The 24624-nt window shown below is 38.1% G+C and overlaps 1 protein-coding gene across 1 annotated transcript in view; it reads right to left on the bottom strand.

Annotated features, from left to right (window-relative positions):
* BIG (auxin transport protein (BIG)) overlaps positions 1 to 22315 on the bottom strand; it is a 34389-nt gene extending 12074 nt beyond the window's left edge. Inside the window, exons 1-6 of the mRNA XM_086442697.1 lie at positions 21835 to 22315; positions 21618 to 21724; positions 15787 to 15946; positions 9516 to 15598; positions 708 to 1325; positions 432 to 612 (exon numbers count right to left, since the gene is read on the bottom strand). Of these exons, the coding sequence (XP_086298823.1) occupies positions 432 to 612; positions 708 to 1325; positions 9516 to 15598; positions 15787 to 15946; positions 21618 to 21724; positions 21835 to 22075 (7390 nt within the window). The 5' untranslated portion in view covers positions 22076 to 22315. The remainder of the gene's footprint in view (positions 1 to 431; positions 613 to 707; positions 1326 to 9515; positions 15599 to 15786; positions 15947 to 21617; positions 21725 to 21834) is intronic.
* Positions 22316 to 24624: the final 2309 nt, after the last annotated feature.

The following is a 24624-nucleotide window of genomic DNA, read 5'->3' as shown; positions in this document are numbered from 1 at the left end:
CTAATTAACTCCATGAACCAAAGCTGATGCAGATATCAAACGAAATCTAAACCACATATATCTACAGGACAAGCAATCAATCCAAGGAGTGTTACTCGGTGAGGGGTCAGGTAACATGTGGTGAAGTGGTACAATCAACAACAGACGTGTGTATCATTCACCACTTCAAGAAATTGATATAAATATTCCTACAACTGAATTAGGGTCATATCATCTCTGCCTTACTTTGGCTTCAGTTCCAACTAAAACTAGCTTGAACAAAACCAATACATCTCCTCAGGTCCCATTTAGACATAAATAACAAATAAGATCCAAGACCAACACTTTCAAATAGATGGTTATATTTCTGAAATCTAAACAATATAAACATCAACAGAAGAAGGAAAAAACAAGTTTTTAAACATTGTATGCATTAGGGCATGTAAGAATACCATTAGTTTCCAGAAAAGTGGCCAAGTTTGATCTGCGGTGCAATGCAATCTTCGATATTGCACGCATCTGAGCTGTAAACTCTTCAATTACCCAACCTGCTGTTGCACCACCAACTCCCAGCCTTGAAGCAAGCACAGGTGAAGATTTTACAATCCCAAGAAGGCGCATTGTGTCTTTTACCTGAGGAAAAACAAAATTAGTAATTGATAAATATGCTTATCCCAAAAAGCAATAACACTGGTTATTCATAAATAATTATGGGACAAATTGTGTACTTGATAATATATCTCCTTTTTTGGGAACATAGACTGAAGGACATGGCAAGCAGCAGACTGCAACAACGGCTCTCTGTCACTTTCAAATATAGTTTCTAATAATTGCTTGCATTTGAGGTTACTCAGCTCCAATTTTACTTCTTCAACTTCTGAAGATCCCTGTGACCTGCACAATGAATAAAACCTAGACAGAAGCCTCAGTCCATCTGCTATCACCTGCTCCTGAATAGGAGCAGACTGCATGGAACGACACTTCTTCCCAGCTCCTGCCACCCCAGAATTAAAACCAAGCACATGTGCTTCCATATCCAGTAATGCATCCATTTTCTCTTTCCAACCAAATTCATCCTTTGCTCGACCATACACTTCTAATGAATCTATTCTTGGCAAAGCTGATCCATTGAAAGTTGGACCAACAGAGATTGTAAATTCTTCATCAGCAAGGAGTGATTCAGCAATTGTAAATGGAATATCGTACCAAGACCGCATGCCTTCATCCAGTTTGATTACTCTCTGGAAAATAGTTACCTCAGAAGGTATGTGATTTGCTGAAGTACTACCCACTTGTAAACGGAAACCCACCATCACTATATCAGGATTTGAATTGGAGACAGTTACCTGAGACAGATAAACAGAAAGCTATTAAATTAATTGAATGTTAAACCAATGAAATTATGTTAATACATTACAGTGGCCTGATGCAGCAGCAACACAGCATTTTAAGGTTTCAAGTAAAGGCCCAAAACTAGTCATGTGTCTTGGGACGCAAAAGCATCAATGGTAGAGCAACAAAAAGTGTGTGCTGCTGGATTAGGTTACTCTATGTATCCCATACACATAGGGTACAAACAAAACAATGCAACAAAATAGCATGTTTAATACATACATAATTCATAAATAAATAAATAAGCTGCTGAGGGGAAGGTGCATTCATTCATGAAATCCTAATTTTAGCATTTTCGGCATCTTCATCTTCTTTTTTATTTAGGTAAATGCAGATTTCATTAAAAGTGGTGGACCTGGCCAACAAGAAAGAGTACAAAAGAGAAAATAAAAGAAAAAAACATTAAAAAAGAATAGCACAGTCCCCACTAAGACAGTCTACAAACCCAATCCCATCTCCCCGTAAAATCCTCAAAGAAGACACTCTTAAACTCCTAGTTCGAATTAGAGAGAAGAAGATTAGTTCGATTAATTAGCCCTAATTAGGCTATATAAGAATTACATAAGATAACTAAAGAAATGAAAAGACTAAAATAACCCTACAGACTTATTTAACACTCCCCCTCAAGTTGGTGCGTGGATATCAACACTGCCCAACTTGGACAAGACATCTTCAAAGGAGATTTTACTAACACCTTTAGTAAGAACATCAGCAAGTTGTTGAGAGGTAGGAACAAAGGGAGTACAAATCTGTCCAGAAACTATCTTTTCTCTAATGAAATGACGATCAACTTCTATGTGCTTCGTTCTGTCATGTTGAACCGGATTTGCAGCTATGTTAATAGCTGATTTATTATCGCAATATAGTAAGAAGGGGACGGGCATAGGAAGACATAAATCAGCTAGTAAGATTTTGAGCCACAACAACTCGCATACTCCAAGTGCCATATCTCTGTATTCTGACTCAGCACTCGACCGAGAAACCACATCCTGCTTCTTACTACGCCAAGTTACCAAGTTACCACCAACTTTAGTACAATACCCAGAAGTAGACCTTCTATCAGTCACTGAACCAGCATAATCTGCATCTGTCCATGCCTCAACGCGAAGATGACCATGATTGTTGAATAAAATACCTCGACCAGGACATCCCTTAAGGTATCTAAGAATACGATAAACAGTAGCAAGATGAGATGTTCGAGGCGAGTGCATAAACTGACTTACAACACTAATAGCATAGGCAATGTTAGGGCGAGTCATGGACAAGTAGATCAACTTTCCCACAAGACGCTGATATTGGCCAATATCTGACACACATTCCCCCTCAGAATCAGCCAACTTGTGATTCTGCTCAATAGGAGTATCAGCTGGACGAGATCAAAACTGACCAGAGGTACTGAGTAAATCAAGAACATACTTACGCTGAGAAATAAATATACCAGACTGGGACTGGGCAACCTCAATACCCAGAAAATAGCGAAGATGTCCAAGGTCCTTAATCTCAAATTGACGTCCTAAGTAAGTTTTGACCTCGATAAGGCCATCGTCATCATCTCCAGTAATGACAATATCATCCACATACACAATTAGAGCAATAGTTTTGCCGTGGGAGTGACGCAAGAACAAGGTATGATCAGCAGAACTCTGATGAAATTCAAACTGATGCATGGCCTTAGTGAAGCGCTCAGACCACGCACGAGGAGACTGCTTCAGGCCATAAAGAGACCGGCAAAGACGACAAACATAGGTAGGAGAAGCAGAAGTAAGAAACCCAGGAGGTTGAACCATATAAACTTCTTCCTGAAGATCACCATTGAGAAAAGCATTCTTGACATCTAACTGAAAGAGAGGCCATCCTCTGATAGCGACAACAGAAAAGAGAACGCGAATGGTGGTCATCTTGGCAACTGGAGCAAAAGTTTCCTGATAATCAATCCCATAAGTCTGCATAACCCTTGACTACCAGACGGGCCTTATAACAAGCAATGGAACCATCCGGATTATGCTTAAGCGTGAATACCCAGCGACATCCCACAACTTTCCTTCCAGGCGGAAGAGAAACGAGTTCCCAAGTTTGAGTCTTTTCAAGAACAGTCAACTCATCAATCATAGTTGCTCGCCACTTAGGATGGGCAACAGCATCTGCAACAGTAGTAGGAAGAGAAACAGCGGAAACAGAAGCAAGAAAACTCCGATAGGAGGGTGAGAGTGCTGAATCAGATATATAATTAGAAATGGGATAAGTACAAGTGCGCTTACCCTTACAAGTAGCAATAGGACGATCATCACAGGGAACAGACGGAGGCAGAGCTAGAGGCGAGGAAGCGAGCGGGTCGGACATAGGAGTGATGGTAGTATCACGTGGACGTCGAGAGTAAACCTGCAATGAAGGAGGGGCAAACTAACAGGGAGTGGAGAAGGAGAAACAGGCATGGAAAGGGACAATAAAGAAGGAAAGGGATCATCAGGTGAATCTAAAGGAAACCACTCAGATTGAATGCCAACGGACCCACTATAATAAGGAGTATGCTCAAAAAAGAAAACATCTCGAGAAATGAAACGTCGTCGAGAAGGAGGATGGTAATAACAGTATCCTTTCTGGGTAGAGGAATAACCTAGAAAGATACATTTTACGGTCTTAGGGTCAAGTTTAGTACGATTTCGATCAAAAATTTGAACAAAACAGGCATACCCAAAAACACGCGGAGGAAGTGGAAACACGGGACGATTTGGAGAGAGCTTAGAGAGGGGTGCGACAAACTGAAGAACACTGGAGGGGGTCCGATTAATAAAGTAAACAGCAGTAAGAACTGCATCGGCCCAATAGGACTGGGGCACGTTCATGCCAATAGAAATGGTATGGGCTAACTCTAAAATATGGCGATTTTTTCGTTCTGATCGACCATTCTGCTTAGGGGTCTGAACATTAGACATTTGATGCTCAATGCCAGACTCTAAACAAAGTTTCAAGACTTCACTATAGGTGTACTCAGTACCATGATCAGAACGGAAGGTCTTGATAGTACGACCAAATTGGGTATGAACCATAGTAAGAAATTACTTGAAGATCCCATAAACCTCGTTTTTGTGTTTCATAAGATAAATCCAAGTGGTACGACTGTGGTCATCGATGAACAAGACAAAATAACGAAAACCAAGAGTGGATATGACTGGTGAAGGACCCCACACATCAGAATGAACTAAGTCAAACATAACAAGTGTAGTAGTATGCATACTAATAGGATAAGAACGCACATGTTTAGCTAATTGACAAGTTTCACAAGAAAAATCAAGCAAAATATTATTATTAAATAAATTAAGGAACATGTGTTTCAAATATCCGAAAGAAATATGGCATAAGCGTAAATGCCAATGCATTACAAGAGCCTTATTAGACTGACTACTACTACTACTAAGCTGAAGAGCAGAATGGGTGCTAGGTGAATCAGGAATGTCCAAGAGATACAATCCATTCACTTCATGTCCAGTGCCACTCGTCATCTTCGACTCCAGATCTTGAAAGACACAATGAGTGGAATAAAAGGTTATACTGCAGTTCAAATTTTTTGTAAGACTACTAACGGAGACAAGTTAGTAGTAAATTGAGGAAGATGTAGTGTGTTTGTTAAGGATAAAGAGGATGTAACAGGTACAAGACCTTTACCAGCTATGGGAGACAAAGAACCATCAGCAAGGTGAACCTTGCGATGACCAGAGCAAACACTATAGGTGTTAAATAGAGAGGATGTACCGGTCATGTTATCGGAGGCACCAGAATCAATGATCCATGGTGAGGAAGTGGTGGAAACACTGTGTGCAGATGCAAAGGTAGCTGAGTGAGCGAAGGTAGAAACCAGCTGAGATGAAGTCTCTATCTGATTGAAGAATTTCCTGAACTTGTCAAGTTCAGCTTGGGATAGAGATACCGAATCCGAGGAGGAGGTAGGAGCTGAAGGAGGTGCTAAGTCAGTCGTCTACTGAGAAACTGCATGAGCTGAAGAGCGTTGAGACTGTTGATGATTCTGATTAGGACGACCATGAAATGCATAGCAGCAAGCCTTCACATGACCCAATTTTCCACAATGATCACACTTATGTCGCTGACGGGTAAGCAGAGACCCGCTGGAGGGTTGTAGAAGTAGAGAAGGTAGGCGAGCAACCACAGCGGAGTGATCTCCTGAAGAAAGAGATAGGACAGCTGCGCGACGACTCTCATCAGCCAAGACATAAGAATACGCAATCTGTAGGGACGGAAAAGGATCTATTCCCAATAAATGAACTCTCGTATACTCAAACTTATCCCGGAGACCAGCCAGAAACTAAAAAATCCGATTCTTATCCAGAATTGACGCATACAATGTCTCATCGAAAGGATCCTTCCAAGCATAGGACAAGGAATAGAAGGTCAACTCCTCCCACCAAGCACGTCACTGTGATATATAGGTGGTAACTGAATAATCACCCTGCGAAAGACGAGAAATCTCACGCTCTAAGTTAAAGATCCAAACGTTATTTTGGCGCTGCGAGTAAATGCTCTTAGCAGAATCCCATATCTGTTTTGTTGTAGAGGAGAACATAAAACCAGCTGCAATGTGTGGTTGCATAGATGTAACCAGCCACGATCGGACCATTGAATCATTAGCAAACCAATGGGAGTAGGACGTATCGATCGGTGCAGGTTGTTTGTCAGCTCCCGTGAGGTAACCGATCTTTCCTTTGCCACCAATGAACATTTCAACCGATCGTGCCCAAAGAAGATAATTAGGGCTATTTAATTTCACGGTGGTAATCTGAATTCCTGGAAAGTCGGTTGAGTGAGAAGGAAGACCACTTGAGTCATTATTATTATCAGTGACTGAAGAAGATGACGTCTCAGAGGCCATATTAAATATATATAAAAAAAATCTACGTATTTTTGGTTTGAAGGGAGTTCAAAGAGAACAAGGGAAAGCTCTTAACAGCACTCTTGTTGTAAGTACAGTCTCCAAACAGCCTCTATGCTAATTGTAGCCCTCGAACCAGATCCAAATAACAACCTGTGCTGATCGCAGGTTTCAAACAATGCTCCAAAACGATGAACCAGCCTTCTGTTATGGTCGCAAACAATCAAACTACTCTCTGCAGTGACTAAAGATCTCTAACTGCACCTCTGCAGTGATCGTATGCCTCAACTCAACCTTCTGTTATGGTCGCAAGTCGTCAAACTGCTCTTTGCAGTGATCACAGGTCCAAAAACAGATATTGTAGGTCTAAACCAGAGTTCTACTATGGTCGCAGGATATCAAACTGCCCTCTGCAGTGATCGTAAGTACAAAATAACTTCCTGCTATGGTCGTAGACAGCAGAACAGCAACCTGCTGTGTCGCAGAAGCCAGAACAGCCTCTTACGATGTTCAAAAAACCAAAACCAGTCACCCGCTGTGATCGCACAACTCATACAACAACCTACGATGATCGCACACTACCAAAATCACTACCTTGAGTGTCGCAATACCCATAGACAGTCACCTTGGGTGTCGTAGGGCTTATATACAGCCATTGCTATGAGAACAGCTTGATCGCAGGCTTCGATTAGATGATACCTCCCTATACAGCCTGATCGCAGGTTTCGATTAGATGATACCTCCCTATCGCATGATGCGATTAGGGTTTGTAATGATAGAGAATGTGATTTTTTTTTTTTTAAAGGGTTTCGATGGAGGTAGAGAGCTTGGCTCTGATACCAAGTTCGAATTAGAGAGAAGAAGATTAGTTCGATTAATTAGCCCTAATTAGGCTATATAAGAATTACATAAGATAACTAAAGAAATGAAAAGACTAAAATAACCCTACAGACTTATTTAACACTCCTCAAACACTTTACATCAGAGGAACAAGAAACTTTTGATCAACACTAGAAGCTTTTCAACCGCCAAGTCCTTCCCGTAAAAAATCCTCCAATTTCTCTCTCCAAACACCCCAACAAATCGCAAAGGGCATAATGGACCACAAAATCCACTTTGAAGCCGTGAAGGAGTAACCCAAGTTCAGCCAAGACTCAAACACATCTTTGGGCATCTTCATCTTTGGGTGCAAAGCCTTTGATGAATTCAAGGGCATCTTTCTAGGAGATTTCCTTTCAAAAGAGAGCTTAAGTGAGTAAGGAGGGATGTTGTTCTCTCGTTCGTGTAGTGTTTTCTCAGTTTTCTTATGTTTTCCTTTTTCTTTTCTTGTACTAGGCAGATCTTCTCGACCTCCTTTTATTCTACTTTTGAATAATTTTATATTTATCGAAAGAAAAACATATGAAAACATGCCTCAATCGACTTTCTCATAGTTTATCGCCTCTTGAAGTTACTCCTACAGCTTCTCGAATGTGTTTGTTTCTAACCTTACCTTTTCTAGTCTCTTCACTAAACCATCTCAACATCCTCGTGACTGCTAGCTCAATTTATTAATAATGTTTCTTGATCGCCCATCAGTCAGCTCCATAAAGCATAACTGGTCTTACTACCGTCATATAGAATTTTCCTTTTGATTTGATTGGGCATGCGCAGGTCACATAGCACTCAACCCCTTGGTGGCAAGCCGGGCCTTGATAAGCTCCTCATGAAGGGTTGGTCAAGTGTTCAAAACCCCACGAAGCAATGAATTCCTTGGGGGCACCCTCCAGGGTCTGGTTAACCCTCGACACAACCATTTGCACGTAGGACTTTCCGAGAGGATGTTGCACGTGATCGTGGGATTAGTTTCACCCAAAGGGTGGGGGGATACCCACGAGAAGCATAAGAAAAGAAGAAAAAAAGGTCACATAGCACTCCAAAAGCGCACCTCCCCCTTTAACCATCCAGATCATATTCTATGGGCAACATCTTCCTCGATCACTCTATCCTTCCAAATAAATCGTTCATGCAAAGCTAAAATATCTTTGTGCCAAGTGAAATGAAATGATTTGCATTCATACATAATGAATCATCAACTAGATTTTGGATGATCTAAGATGAGGAAATTGCTTCCCCTTAATTCATCAAATCCAGCTAAGGTGGCTCTGGAAGTGATATGCCTCCTATGTTTCTCTGGATATAGGAATGAAGTGTTGGATTTAGAAACACCCCTTCCCCTCCCCCCCCCCCCCCCCCCACATACACGCACCAAAAAAGAAAAAAAAAAAAAGGAAGTATAGGTGGATAGTTTATCAAATTAATTAATAACAGATTTTTCAATGGGAAATGCTATGTATCATATGCCTATAGACAAAAAGAATAAATATTCTAAAATTTAATACTTGTGCATTGAAAATATCATCCATATCGGTTAGAACTTATTATCTCTATGATAAATTCTTGTCAATATCTTGACCTAAAGAAGGTAAAATAAATCTGAAGCTTCTCACTAGAGACCGTTGAGAGTCGAAATCTAATAAGTGCCTGACACATGTACTTCACCCAATTTTGTGTCCATGTAAAACAAGCCATACATTTTGAGCTCCCAACACCTTGTATTATGCCTTTGCCTTTTAGAACACTAGATTAAGTGATCCTTTGAAGTAGAATTAAATTCTATCCAGCTTCTAATTTAGTAAGTCAGAGTTTATATCTTTTTAATCTTTTCCAATTTCACCAATGCGTCATCAATTAAATTTATTATTCATAGTTAAATTAGAATTCGTCCCAAGTTTTAAGTTCTTCACATTGTTTTAGAACTAATTATCAAAAACACTGTACTTATGAAAAGCAATTACATATAGCAAAAGTTTCTGTGGCCGGTCAAAACAAGATTCTTCTGCGAACAGACAACCATTTTATTGCCACATAGGTTGACACGACCAATAAGTAAAAAAATCCATGCCCTCACACATTGTTAGATAAACATAGCTTAAAATAAGAGGAAAAGGGATAAATTAGATTTTTGCCTCGTGTGTAATGCTTACCCTACCCAAACCTCTGGCATAAGGCTCTGGTGGTGATGATGAACTGTGTAATGCCTGGCCAATATGGGTCAAACGAAGAACTATCCTAAACGATAAAGTATTCATGAGACATTAAGACCCAAAAAAACCATATATCCAGATACAAAGCAACACCACCTTACCACTTGTAAAGGTAAAAAGAGCATCTAACCATAAGAAAAGAAGCAAAGCAAGTGCAGATTTAAAATCAATACTACCTTAAATCCTGCAGTGCTGGGGCTTTCCAGAAACCCATCTTCTGATGCCAAGCTTTGCTTAGCTCCTTCAGAATCACTGTTTTTTATGGCATCACCACTCAGTTTTACATCCGCTGTAATGCAAACTGTTTTTTCAAAAAAATCAAGCGGAAACTCAGGATTTAAGCCAGCATAAGCTTTATTGCTAAGAATTCCAGATCCCAATTTCTTTGTTTGATCTGAAGTAACACTTGCTCCAGCATCAACCCCCACAGGAACATGTGAGTAGATCTGAAGACTGCCATCATCGTGTAAAACAAGGTAGTGAGTTTTATCTTTGGATATAGGCCTGTAAACAGTGAACCCAACTGAAGGCAAGGCTGAGCCTGTTGAATGCCGCATGTTCTGTGCGAATAGCTCATGAGAACCTATCGATATGGTAAGTACGGCATTTGATTTAACAGTTGAGGAACAAACAAATAACCCGCTACCATCAAGTAACTCTTTCCAATGATGCAGTCCAGCAGGTCTCAGCTTACCATCTTGTTCATCCTCATAAACAGAAGATATCTTAGTTAGAGATGTTGCATTGGCATCTAGCCGACAAATCAAGGTAGTTCCATCTAGATATGATAAGAAAAGTAATCTATAAGAGGATGAAAAGTACAAAGACAAGCCCTTTGACTGCATGTCTTTATCAGGAATCTGAATGATCTCCTTTAGTGGTTTGGCACCAACATCACCTTCCATTGATAATTCTAGCCTAAATAGGCATCCAAGTTCCGACAGAACAAGAAGGAACATCTTCCCTTGAGGTGCCAAAACAAGTGTTGCATCCACAATGAAATCATCAGGCAATGTGAAGTAATGCATGGGGCCGATATTATCCTGGGACAAGTCATATATCTTGACAAACTTGTTGGTCACTACCATTAGCTGAACCTGAGAACCTGGAACCCAATCTACCCGTCGAATATAGGCACCTTGTAAAGCAAGTTCAATGGCAAGACGGTCAGTCACTTCACCACGAGGATTCACAGTGAGGACCTGGCACTCCTCATAGCCTGATACAACAAGATAATTTTCTACCACCGGATTGAACATAAGATTCACAATTTCGAAGCGAACAACATTCTTAGAAAGAGGCTTAACATTGGTCTTATCTGCTGTCACAGGTGCAACAGTCGCCTGTCCAATGAGTTGCCCAACATCAAATATAGAAACTTTTTCACCTTCTCCGGCTGCAAGTCTTCCTCGAAGACTCACACTGAGCAATGATTTTACAAGAGAACCATTAGCTAGATGAGATTTGAGTTCTCTAGCATTCGCATAATCTGACTTGATCTTCAGGTCCAACGATCCACTTTTGTAAGCCTTCTTCAACTGCAGAAGATCAACATTGTAAGATAGCACCTTGTCTTCTCCCAGCATAACTTTCTTATCTTTTGAAAGTTTAGAGTCTCTTCTACTAATTACAGAGGGTAGCAGTTCACTACAAAGTTCAAGCACCTGACCCTCTAAATCAAGATCTTCAAGAACAATAGGGATTCCCTCTTGCACTTCTCTTGGAATAGTTAACTTGAAGGAGTTGTCCATATCCGCATAAATATCTTCATCCAGATCCGAATCACTATCTGGTAGCTGACTTCCATCCTCTGAGAAGGGTAGAAATGACGGAAAATTACTAGCACCGCGAACCGGTGCATTATTGCTACCAGTGAATTTTCGAGGCTTCAAGCATTGACAACCGCTTCCTCTGACACCACCGGCACCACAGTCACAAAAAAAGCGACTCAAACGAGAATAGACAACACGATGACCACGGTGACAAACTTTGGCACACACGGAGCAACAACCTTTCGAAACAGTTAGATCACAAGTATAACAAAAATACCAGTGTTGTTCCATGAAATTGCTACCGCTAGATGTAAAGGTGCAAACTTTAGAGGCAAGTGCCCTCTCACTGTTATTATCCTCTTCGCCATCCTTGTCTACACTAGCCAACTCCCCATCAGATGTACCATCATCTTCGTCTTCGTCTACAGAAGTTGCATCACAATCAATCGATGTAGATCCAGATTCCCGATTATCAGAAAGAAGTAAAGTTTCTGCATTTTTCGTTGAACCAACTGACCTAGAAACCAAAGATCCCGTCCCAAGACTATTGCTAGACAAATGCTTCCTAGAAAATTTATCCAGGAAATTCTTACTTGCTCCACAGTCACTCAATACAGACCCAAGAAAGCTGAAGAGAAATTTGAGCCCTTGAAGCATATTCTCATCACTAGCCAGTTTCTCCATTAACTTCACAGTCCTCTTCAAAAGCTGTTTCATTGAAGGTTCCCCGTTTGAAAGCTGGACTATAAATTGGAAATAGGCTTTGGCTGTATGAATATCATATAACATAAATGCATTATCAAGTGACATCAGCAGGGCTTCAATAAAATGATTGTGGAGTTCTCTTAATTGCAGATCCGAAGATGGGGACATGATCATTACAATAAAACTCATGGTTGATTCTCTGAGCGAAGCAGAACTTCCTTTTGCAGTTGAGACTCCACCTGATGCTTCTGTTGTGCAGCCTAAAAGCCTTCTTTCCAACCACTTGGACAGGCAAAACAAATCTAGTCCAAGGAACTTCTTTTGAACCTCTTGTTTGAGATCGGGACAAAGCTCTCCAGATAAAAGATCAACAAAGAAGTCAAGTACCTTTAAATTTACTGACTCAGAGTAACACTCATTCAATGCATCAATGAGAACCAACAGATTACCACGTTGCTCGGTAAAAAGCTCCTTAACTTTTTCAGACACATCTTCGTTCGCACCCAGATAAAATTTGAAAACACCAGCTTTCAAAGGATCTTTCATGAGACCCTCCATAGCATCGATAGTCCTAGATATTAACCACTCATGGGTATTGTTATCAGTTACTCCTCTGAAATTGATATCCCTTATGAAATTTTCCATGTGCTTCAAAGGAAACAGACAACTGTAGTCCAAATTATCCTGGTACACACTCAAGCTACGATAAATAGCTTCACATTTTCCATGAACGGATTGAAATATCCTGTCAGACTTAACAGTCATTACTGAATCAAGAAGCTGGCGAACTACCTCAGTGTCTGGATTAACATTCTCTCCCACATCTTTGATTTTGACAAGTGCATCCAGAGTGCATACAATCCCCCTCACTGTGAGAATGCAAGAAAGAAGAACTCCACTTGGAGTTCTAGAATGAGAAGGGAAACCATGCAGCAAACAACTAAGAAAGATCTGATTAATGTTTCCTGAACCTCTTCTGGTAACAATTCCATCCAACTTTGATAATAGACCATAAACAGACTCCAGCTGAGAAGGATCCGATCCATTCTTCTCGAGAAGATCATTTTGCGTGCAATTGTCAAACTCTGAGTGTTTGAGAAGCAGTAGAGGTGAAAATTTATCTGAATGGCCCCTGCTACGGTCAAGGGCATAAAGAAAAGCTTCTTGATGAGCCTGCAAATATCTCCTTAATAAAGATGACAGTACCTTGAAGAGCCAAGCAACATGATTACCCCAAATTATAGTGGAAACCATACTTTCAGCAAGAGTTACAAACTCATTGTCCCTCAAGGTATCTCCTGTCCAAAGCGGCTCCACCCCGGAGATTCCATTCTTTACACAATACCCCCATGTGCCAGCATGAAGCAAGAAAAGTGCTAGAGACAGCCACGCTCCATTCCTCAAGAAATCCCAACCCAATTCCTGAATGTCATCAGGTAAATGCAAAGTGCTGAAGTGCTGAAGCATACCCATTATAACTTCTGAAAAGTTTATATCCTTGTCGATAACATCAGAATTGCTCAGTAGTAGATGGCTAAAGCGAAAGAAATGTTCCATATTTGATGTGTCAAGAATCTGCAAACTACTCCCAAAAGGAAGCATATGGGATGATGTAGAGCTCATGGTAGGAATATCCCAACAAAGTACAAAGACGTACCTCTCAAGAATGAGATCTTCCACTGACTCCGCCTTTTTACCTCTCCAAAATCCAAGAATCCTTGAAAAGGAGGAACACAAATCATCCCAACTTAAACATAAACGCCTCAAAGCCTGATCATCTCTGCAGACTGAAGCAGGAAGAGTAGCAACATCAATTAGTTGATGAAGCAAGCTACCAATGACAGGCTCTTCTTTGACACATTCACCCATCATATCCTCTATGACAATGGATGGCCAAGACAACAATTGATCATTTACATAACTAGGAAGACATGACACAGTAAATGGGACTTCCCTCAACTTGGATCTCAAATTTAGCAGTAACCATGAAGGGCAAGTAGACGGGTAAAAGATCATATGACGCAGCATCACAACCAGCCTTGAAACTAGTAAAGCCCAGCATGATAGCTCCATGCTGCTATATCCAGCTGTAGGAGCATCAGTTTCTCTGAGGGAAGAAAATATAAAGTTTGCTAGAGTTGCCTTTTCAGCCTCAGGAGATGAATGGAATGCCATAAGAAGAATTTCGATGTGGAAAATACATGGAAGAGACTCAAGAAGTTCCTTGATGCTGGGGCATTTCAAACTCACGTTCTTTGTCTTTTCAATGATAAAATCTACATATCCCTTGAAAATTTTTGTTCTCAATTGGCTACCAGCAAAACCCACCCTGCAAATAAGAGTATGAGCTAACAAAGTAAGGGTGTGATCATTGTAGACAAAGATGCCATTTTCCACATTCAGGATTTGATCCACAAGGTATTCTTCCAGTGCATTGGAAAAAGCACGGCGCATGAGAAGGCTGTGCAACAGTTCAAAGCAGACCTCATTAATATGCCCAAGCTTTCTCTGCATGGGTAATGCTGCACCACTCTCAGTATTCCTTTCCTCAGACAAGCAGGTTTGGCAGTTAAGAATGGAAAGCAGGAAATCGATATGATTCTCACCAAGTTTTTTGCACGCATCCTCATAAACCGAAGGGTGCCATTCTGGAGAAAAGATAAATAATTTTAGAAAGCTCAATAATTCCGTCGCTGCTTGAATGGTCATATGGCAATAGCTTGAGATACAGTTAACTACAACAGGAGGCTGATCAAATCCATCTGTAGATCCGGCGGTGCGAACAGCTTCAGAGAAAAGATCTCCAAAAAGGGCTTCATCATCATGGCTAATTGCACTCTCCAAGTCTGAGGTGCCACCAGTTTTCGAACAACTGGAATATGATCTTTCAACTTTTGGCTTGAGCTTTACTCCTTCTGAATGGAGGAAAAAGGCAAGATGCATTAAATTATCAACCCATTGATTTGATAAAGGGAATATTATCTTCAATAGCTCCTCCCATGTGTACCGTTTAAGCAAAGAAACCTTCTCAGAACGAACATGGCACGACGGATCAATAACCTCAGAACCAGCACTACAATCAAAAGGATTTGTCTCAAGTTTCTCCAGCCAATTAAGAGACTGAGATTTCCGCTTTTTAACATCCCCAATGAGCTTCAGTAGGTAGATAACATTTCGAGGAAAGTAAACCAAAGGAGGCTTTAGGTCTGTAGCAGTTTTGTCGTATCTCCATACATCAGCATACAAAATGTCAAATATAGAAGCAACGATACATGTCAGGATATTCTGGAAGATGTTTCCGTCGCAGAAAATAACTTGGACAAAGTGAAGAAACTCTTCCAACAGCAACAGTATGAGACTCTCAAAGCTGTTCTCAGCAGCAAACTCAAAGTTGGGCCTGAACAAGCTAGGGAATGCATCAGCACAGGAAGCGACTGCTTGTAACAATTCAGCATCATATGCAACATATGAGATGACCCTTGTAAGGTTTCCAAGTAACTTTAAAATCTTTAAACTTAAGGACAATCTTGCATGGAAATTTCCACTCTCTGCCTGATCATCAAACGATATCGGTGGATCGAGGAGTTCTTTACACCGCATAACAAGGCGAGGTATGCAGCTAGTATGAACAACTGCCCAATGCTGAGATAAAGAAAGCATGCTATTAAAATCCTGGCGGAAAGCAAGTTTAGTAGAAATTGGGGCCTGGCTATCAGGTTGCAGACATTCAGAAGCTAGGGTCATTAAAACCCTGTCCACGTCTTCCCTTGCGCAATTGACCCCTTCTCCAAAAGAACCAAGAAAATCACGTCAAACAAAAGTATTCTAAAAAATTTAAAAATAAGACACGAATTATATTTGTATGGTCAATACATGAGTTATATTGCAAGTAAATCTTCCAGACCTCCGTTCTCTTTTGATGGTTAATATATTTTTATATATCAATATAATTGAAACTAATGAATTGTACCTTGCAGATTGCATTTAATGTGATTATCCAACTCCACTCCACCAGGTTTAACTGGAACTATTGGTAATGATTCTACAAAAGTATCCACTGAGCATGGCAGTGATGCATCACCATCCACTCCATCAACCAATGCTATTTCCAGTAGTTGCAACATATTATTCTGTGAAGTAATCCAAAATTAGAATGGAAATAAAGACTGATCTGAAAGAAGAGTAAACAATTGATATAGTGTGTCATATCATCTCCATAAAAGAGAGGGGAGAACATTATTCTTAGACATAATCTAAAATTAGATTGGAAATAAAGATTGATTTGACAGAGTGAAGAAAGTAAGCAACTGATGCATAGGTTGCGACTCTCTTTTTACGACATTTTGCGGACCATTTTTGGCAGTAAAAAACTATGTAAGAAAAATATCATTTTTTAAGAGTTTTTTAGATAGTTTACAGGTGGGCCCCCTCAATAAGAAGCTACCTAGCGCTCTCATAATGCATAACACCGTAAAACTCATCGTTTACAAAGAATTTCGGTGTTATACAATGCTATCAAGCAGGGCCATAGTGTGGCATATCATGTCACCAAAAAAAAAAAGAGGCTGGGAGGGAAAAACTAAAACAGCACTTCAAAAAAATAACAGACTGCACTTACAAAATAATCGCAGAACAATAGATCACACAAGAGAACCAAGCAAAATACACAAATAATTCACAATACATAAGCCAAACTAAAAGATCAGGAAAAAAAGGAACCAGAAATTGGACTGCAAACTCATAGCTATAGCATACGACCTAGACACAGTAATGCACCCTAAGAATCAAGAAAAATTCATCAGAACAAACGAGAGGTAAGTACTGATATTTCTAATTAATTAAAATAAATGCAAATAATCATTTCCTAATGGATTGTAATGTGGCATATATTGGGTAGTCCTATTTTGTCGGGGGTCTTTTCAACTCTAGTTGATTCCCTTCATTGATTTTTTTGCTTTTTGAAAGTTGGCGGAGATGGACCTTTCAAGGAAGAGTGGGAATTCTACAGCATCTACTACCTTTTGTTGTTTGCGGGGCTTTTGAAAGGAGAGAAACACTTGAGTGTTCGATGGGAAGGAAGAACCAGTTTAGGAGATCATTATTAGCATTTTGTGTTTTACATCCCTTTGGTGTAAGGTGTTTGAGAAATTCAAGTGTGTTTTCTTTAAAGATTTTATTTCAAGATGGGATTCAACTTGTATGTTGGATGGCTAATTCTATATAATTTGTCCTCATTACTGACAGTCTCGACAACAGATTTTTATTTCATTCCATAAAATTCTCTTATTAAAACAAATCTTAGCTTATTTGATAAGCAAAAATAATTACGAAGTCAAATTTCATCTCTTGTTCCTTTCCAAAAAATATCCAAGTAAAACAACTCTTACTTTATTTGATAAATAAAAATAACTATAAATTTCAGCAACTGCTACCAAGAAGGATACCACCTAATCTACATGACAATAAGAACAAGATGCATCCATTCAAAAATGGTGTACCAGTACAAGAGATATAAATTCATTACATCCAAGTAGTACTTGTCAAAAGTTTGGAACATGGGCAATTGTGGTTGAAGAATGGTTTTTCAGGAAATTGTAGATTACCACTCCCTTGCAACTTTTATTCATCAAATTATGGGATGTTGTATTTTTTATAGATATAAGATTTCTCAATCAAAAGAAATGAGAGAGATCAAGAAGACCTGCCTAATACGAAGGAAAGGGGGGAGCTACAGCTCAGGATACCTGCAAACTTACAAGTTCTCCTTACACAGAAGCACCAATCCAAAAACAAATTCTTCAAAAAAGAAATTCCTAAAATCTTCAAAAAAGAAACTTATAGGGGTAGGTTTTTTTCTCTTTGAAAGTAGGACGGTTGATGGAGACATGGGCCTATCATATTTGGGTTATAGTTTAGTCTTAGTGTTTTATGTCATTTTAGTTACTGGGCTTTAGTTTTAGGCCTATTTTATATTTTTGGAGTCCAATTTGTTTCAGATGTTTATTATTAGGTATTTTAAATGAGTAAAGTTTTTTTAATAAGGAATTATTTTTTTAAAGTTTCAATATCGGAATTGTTTCTATTTTGGGAAATGTACATTTTTGGGAAAGTTACCTTGGAGTACAAGGTAGAGTCAAATTAGAAGTCCCTTAGGGTTTTTTTTATAAGCAAAGACATATTATTTGAAAAGGGTGACCAAGGTGACCAACCCAAAGAATTCCAAAAAGAAAAAAACAAGAGGAAACAAAAAGAGCAAATTCACCGACCAAGACCACAATCTAAGCCCCAAACTTTTTTTATTTTTTTTGAAAGGTAAAGATAATTTCATTAGAACAAAATGGAGCTCTAGATGACCAACTGGAAGATACAAACACACGCAAAACCTATCCAAAGACGCAAAACAAACCCAAGAAGCAACCCCGACACCTTGATATTATAAACCCTATCCCATCTTGCAAGAAAATCTTCACAAAGATACCCCTAAATTCCTCAAACAATTTACACCAAAAGTACAACAACGCCATATAAGATACATACAGATCTTGCACATTCACCTCCTTTCCTTCAAAAAACACACCCATTCATTTCCTTCCATAAACTCCAATAGATGACAAAAGGATTTAGAGGAGTTACTCCAAAATATCCAGGATACGCACAATGAATGAGGATATGATCCACCAATTCCCCACTTTCTTAGCACAAGAAACAGAAACCAGGATAGACAAAACCCATCCTAATGAGCTAGACTAGGGTCAAAATCGTCTCAAGTGCTACAAAAAAAAAGCCTTTGACGAAACCTTACAACTCCAAATAAAGGCATGTGGAAACTCACTTTCCTAATTCAGCATCCCTGCATGGTACAAAGATCTCACCATAAACTGGCCATTACTAGTTCCAACCCAAACCCGACTATCATTCTCGTCCTAATTAAAAGAAATGGGCTCCATCAATGTTGTAAGCCTTTTCCAAGCTATCCAACTCTCAATCATTAAAAGCTCTTCTGAAACCGAAGTCCCAAGATATCCCCCCCCCCCTTTTCCCTCCTTACAAAAGAAGAAACCGGTTGTGCTCCTTTTTAGACGAAAGTTGGAAAAGATCAGGAAATTGGTATTTGAGAAGACTTCCCCCCACCACCAATCCTCCCAAAATTCGACTATGTTACCTCTTCCACCTTGAACTTCACCTTTGTCCCAAACAAATGGATTATGTTCATGATACATTTCCAAACCCCACAACCATATTGCATCTCCACTTTCCTAACCCTGATTACGCACTCCAAACTTTACCGCAATGACCTCTTTCCACAAACCTCCATCCCCCCGATGAAATCTCCTGAGCCACTTCCCAAGTAGTGTTGCATTCATCGCAAAGAAGCTTCTAAACCCTACACCTCCCCACTTTTTAGGAGCACAATTTTTTCAAGCTGACAAGATGATACTTCCTTTTTCGATCCTTATCAAGCCAAAAGAAGTTGTGACAAATTTTAGTAAGCTTAACTTCAATTCTTTTCAGTATAGAAAATAGAGAAAAGAAGAAGTGAGGGATGCTCGCCAAAGTACTCTTCACAAAAACCATCTTACTGCCTTTGGAGAGAGATCTAGCCTTCCACACACTAAGTCTCTTTCCTAACCTCTCAATAATAGGGTCCCACATCTCCTTACTATTATACATAGCTCCCAACGGGAACCCCAAATAAATAGTAGGAAACTCTCCAACCTAGAACCCAATAGAAGTCACCAATATGTCTAACATAAGAATATCCCCAATGCCAAAGATATTGCTTTTACAAAGATTCACGGAATATCTTGAAGTCCTTTAGGTTTTAGCAAATTCTTCTTTCTATTTAAACAATGTAATATATTGTTTTAGGAAGAATAGAGTTCATGGAATAAAGAAGTAGTTTCTTCAATGAGTTTTCTGTGTGAACTCTCCAATAGAATTTCTTGGTATGAGTTCTCCATTATTCTGAATGTGATTTTGAGAAACCATTGGTGTGATTCTAATGTTCCATCATTCTATTCCTTCTCTTTCTCTTCTTGCTTTTCTTTTATTTTTCTAATTCATAATTTTCTTGAATTCAAGAACTCTTAAACTCCTGATTCTTGAATTCTTGAAACCCCAAACCTATTTTTTTTTTTTTTCCTAAACATTTACCCTATAAACCTAAACCCCTGACCCTAATTGCAAAAAGTCATAACTAAAGCCCGCAACCCAAACCTTTTTGGGTTTACCCTAAACCTTTAGAGTAACCCTATCGTAGCTCAAATCCAAACCAGGTTCACCTACCCCATATTAATTCTTCTTCCCTCATGTCCTGCATCAACGGTCTTCTTCACCTTGTTTGCTTGTATTTGTTTCGTACATCATACTTATTACAAAATAAAAATAAAAAAAATTAATAATAATAATAAAGAAGTAAGAGGATAAAATAGTACAATATAATTCATATAAAAAACTATTCACCTCAAAGATAAAAATGCATGGTCTTGCTACAACCGCATAAACAAGCTTAAGTGCAGCAAGACTAAAAATGACTAAAGGACGCTATCACAGAAGATGATAGTTCCAATGTCTACACTATCCCATTTTTCAAAGGAAAAAAAAAAAAGGGAATATATTTGCTAGAGTAGTATCTCGGACTTCTAAACATATAAACCTTTATTTTATTTTATTTTTATTTTTATATTTTTTATAATTATAAAGTTAGTGGTTAGCAAATGAAGTTGGATTCAAGGGGGTTTGAACCTAAAAATAAATCTCTAATTCAAGATGTTATAAATTTAACCTGCTTTGATTAGTCCCCACTGATCAGTGATCGCGAATCTTAGTCCATTGCAATGGTAATACAACCACAAATTGGATTATATTGTCATGGTCTGGATCTTGCATGTGATAACTGTCTTAAAAAAATGACACCATTTTACTTGTTAATCCAGGTCAATACATTGAAAAGGCATAATCTACTCCTTGCAACATAACAAGAACACCTGTCCTGTAAAAAAATAATTTTTTTTAGCTAAGGAACAAAATTCACATCACCCTGTATGTGTTTTAGCTAATTCTTCCAATGTCCTCCGTGGAATATGTACAAATTCCATTGATGAACTTAATTTCTCACGATGATAGATGCACTTCAAAGCTATAAACACGTTAAATGATAGAGCCATAAACACGTTAAATGGACTAAAATGTCACCATCAAAAAGATTTGTTCTGGGTGAATTATTATTTTATTTCACTGTGAATTATGTGTACATAAGTATACATGTCTAAACCAACGAAGTTTTACCAGACAGATTCTAGTTTCCCAAACTTAACACCTACAAAAAGTGTGTCCAAATTTACCTGTAATAGCGCACAAGCTTCTCACTCCAATTGGTAATAGAAAATGTCCCAACGAGAGATCAAAGCTCCCAGACTATTGATTCTAGCCAAAAGGCTATGAAAAACTATGGGCAATCATAATCAAAAGTCAACAAAGTTTTTAAACTAATATAACACAAAAACAAATTATCTACATTCAAAACTTTAAATGAAAAAAAAGAACAAAATAAGTTTCATAACAAACAAAAACCAAATTAGGAAAAAAATTATTGTTGCATACAGGACTATCAAAATTCTGGATTCTCATCAAGCACTTACAGTTCGACAAAACAGTGATTTTTACGGACCCAAATTAAACTGAACTAAGAAATTCAATATCTACGGACCAGAACAGAAAAAGAAAAAAAAAACCACTTCAAGAATGCATTATCTAATTAATCCTCATAGTTAAATAGTATGACTTCACATCGAGACAGACCTGAATACTCAAATCGTCACTGTTAAACATCGATTTCTCCAGAAAACAAGTAGAGAACTCCAATGATTGTTCAACGATCGCCACAACTATCGGTTCCATTTGCTCAACTGTTTGTCAAAATCAATCGAAATTAAATACTTCAATCCGATCACAGAAACTATACAATAAAAATAAAAAATAAAAACTCTTAGCATCAAAAAATAAAGAAGAGAAATACATGAAAGAGATCGAGTGGCAGAAACAATTGACTTTGCGATCGACATCACTGCTTGAATCTGCGACTGATTCCAGCTCTGGAGCCCTAATTTTCCATCTCCAACATCACGAACTCCTTGTTCGAGGATCGAGTAAAATTTCTCTAATCCAACCTTAATAGAATCAGACAGAAATCTCTGATTTAGATCTTTAGGTGTCTTTTCTTCTTGAAGAATCGTAACGAGTGCAGCGATTTCATCCATGATCTCTAATCGAACAAAGAAATGGAGAATTGTTTTTGTTTGTGGCTTTTGTAATTTCGATCAGAATCTTAAACCCTGTAACGCCCCAGATTAATTTAGAGGAGAAGAAAGGGTTTTAGAATTTAGAGGAGAAGAATTTCTCAATGTTCAAGAAAGGGTTTTAGAATTTAGAGGAGAAGAATTTAGTAAGTTGCGGTGGAAGAACACTTGGATAAAAGCAAAAATGCTTTAATACTTGCGTTATACATACGGGATTCGCGTTCTGCATCATTTCTGTAATTTTATAATTTTTAGAGAGATTCTATTGCCACACCAAGGTTTTTTTTTTGTAAGAACACTCATTCTATTTGAAACATCATAATGTGACAAGAGAAGTTCCGTATTTTAATTCTTTTCAGACCTGAAAATAAAGCTTATTAATTTACTAATACCCTACGAAATTCGTGATAGTCGGTTTAGAAAGTTACTATTGCCACGTCAACTTATAGTTGATGTGGCTATAATAAAATTTGGTGTGACAATAGCAACTCTCTGCAAGGTTAGCACGAAGGAAAGAATAAAGACAAGGTTTTTTTTTTTTCATGCTTTAACGGTGAAATTGAAATCTTGAAGGAAAAAAAAAAAAATTTAATAATTTAAATTTTTGAAAGGTTTTTTTTTAAAGAGTCGTGCTGGGGTGACACAGGATTTACTGTGATTCTCATAATTCTGATGTGGACATGCATACATAACCATAGATAATTTTTACTCGTATTGTGAGAAAATACATCAATGGTTATATGCACATCCCATGTCAAATTTGTGAGAATCGCAATATATACCCTGTGTCATTCCAGTATTTTTCATTTTAAAAATGATTTAATGCTAGAGTAACATTAAAATGTGAGTGATTTCATCGGGATACGAGTGAAAAGTATATATGGTTTTGTGTACACCATCACATCATAATGATGAACATTTCAATGTTACTTGACTCTTTAAAATATCAAAATTTCATTGAAAAATATGGTCAATTTTTTTTTACTTTAATTTTGATTTAATAATGCATTTGTCTATTTTCACGCACAATTCTGATTTTTGTTACCTACTAACTATATAATAAAGTTGAAAGGGGTGGAGGGAGGAAGAGAGGCACCACCCCCCCCCCCCTCGTCTCAATCACAAAATTATAAATCATTTGCCTCGAGATACATAAGAAAATATTTTTAATTATGCATATCTCGAGATAAATGATCCACGGTTCTATAATAGAGGCGTAGGTGGTGTGTGAGATGGAGCACCTTTTCTATCTATTGATTCATGGCTGCTTTTACGACTTTTTATTCTTTTTTCTTACTTCTTCGTTTTATTTGCTTTCGGCACATTCAAAAGCTCAAAGACAAGTAAGAGTTCTTGTTTTTTTTCTTCTAAAAAGTAAATGAAAACAGACCTGATGTTGCCACGTGTAAATCAACCCACAAACTTGCTTTCCTTAAGAGGGTTTATGGGAATCGATTTTTTTCTTCGAGGGTAGTTTTGTAATTAATAAGAGTATTTTTGTAAATTAAAAATACCATTCAATACACGTGGGTATATATGATTGGTGGATCCCAGATTTCTTAGCTTTGTCAGCAAATTTTTTTTTTTTCGTTTGTGTCCACCATGTTTAAATAATGTGAAGTATTTCTTCAAATAAAATTGTAGAGTTCAAAATTTTCAAAACTAAGAGAAATTTCATTTTAATGAAATATTTTCAAGGTTTATCTAAACTTACATATAGGATCTAAATAAAATAATTTGCACCAAAACTCTAACCTTAAGAAAAATATATTTTTAATATAAAAGGTACAAATATAATTTCATTATTTTTCATTTCTCGATTATAATAGATTAAGAGGTAAAGGTGCATGTCATAAGTTTAAAAATATGAAGTTATTTTTCCCACAAACTGCCATTTGATCCTCACTTGTCCCTTAAAAAATTGGCTTTTTTCATATAATCAGCCGCATTTGGAAAAATTATCACTCTTGATAATCTGATTAAAAAAGGATTTTCAACCCTGAAATTGGTGCTTCCTTTGTAAAAGGGCAAGAGAGTAAAGGAATCACATCCTTATTCATTGTTCATTCTCGACCTTAATTTGGTCTCTTGTTTTCTCTCTTTCACTCGGAATTGGTCTTTCCTTTGGATATCCTATCCTTGTTCATTAGGTGAACTCATAACGTTTTCTCCAATAAAAAAAGAAATACTTGTAGGCTATTCTTCCTTTGGAGTATGTTAGGATCTTTGAGAAGAGATGAATGGTAGGGTGTTCCATTGAAAGAAGAAGTCGATCCAAAAGGACATATTAGGCATTTTGGCCTAACTTTTCCATAAGAGCAGGTTAAGCAAGGAATTTGTTGGAATTTTCTTTGAGGGTGTTGTTTTTAAGTGGGATGTTATGTGTCATGCATAACTACAGTTGGGTTTGTTGTATTCTTTGTTCTTTCCTTGTTCATTTCCTTTTACTTGTAATGAAGACCACCTCGACTGTTTTTTTATTTTTCTTTTCTACAACTCATAAATAAAAT

This window comes from Akebia trifoliata, chromosome 5 (assembly GCF_017979445.1).
Source record: "Akebia trifoliata isolate Shusen 1 chromosome 5, ASM1797944v1, whole genome shotgun sequence".
Classification (NCBI taxonomy): Eukaryota; Viridiplantae; Streptophyta; class Magnoliopsida; order Ranunculales; family Lardizabalaceae; genus Akebia; species Akebia trifoliata.
This window is presented reverse-complemented; position numbering and strand designations above follow the sequence as displayed.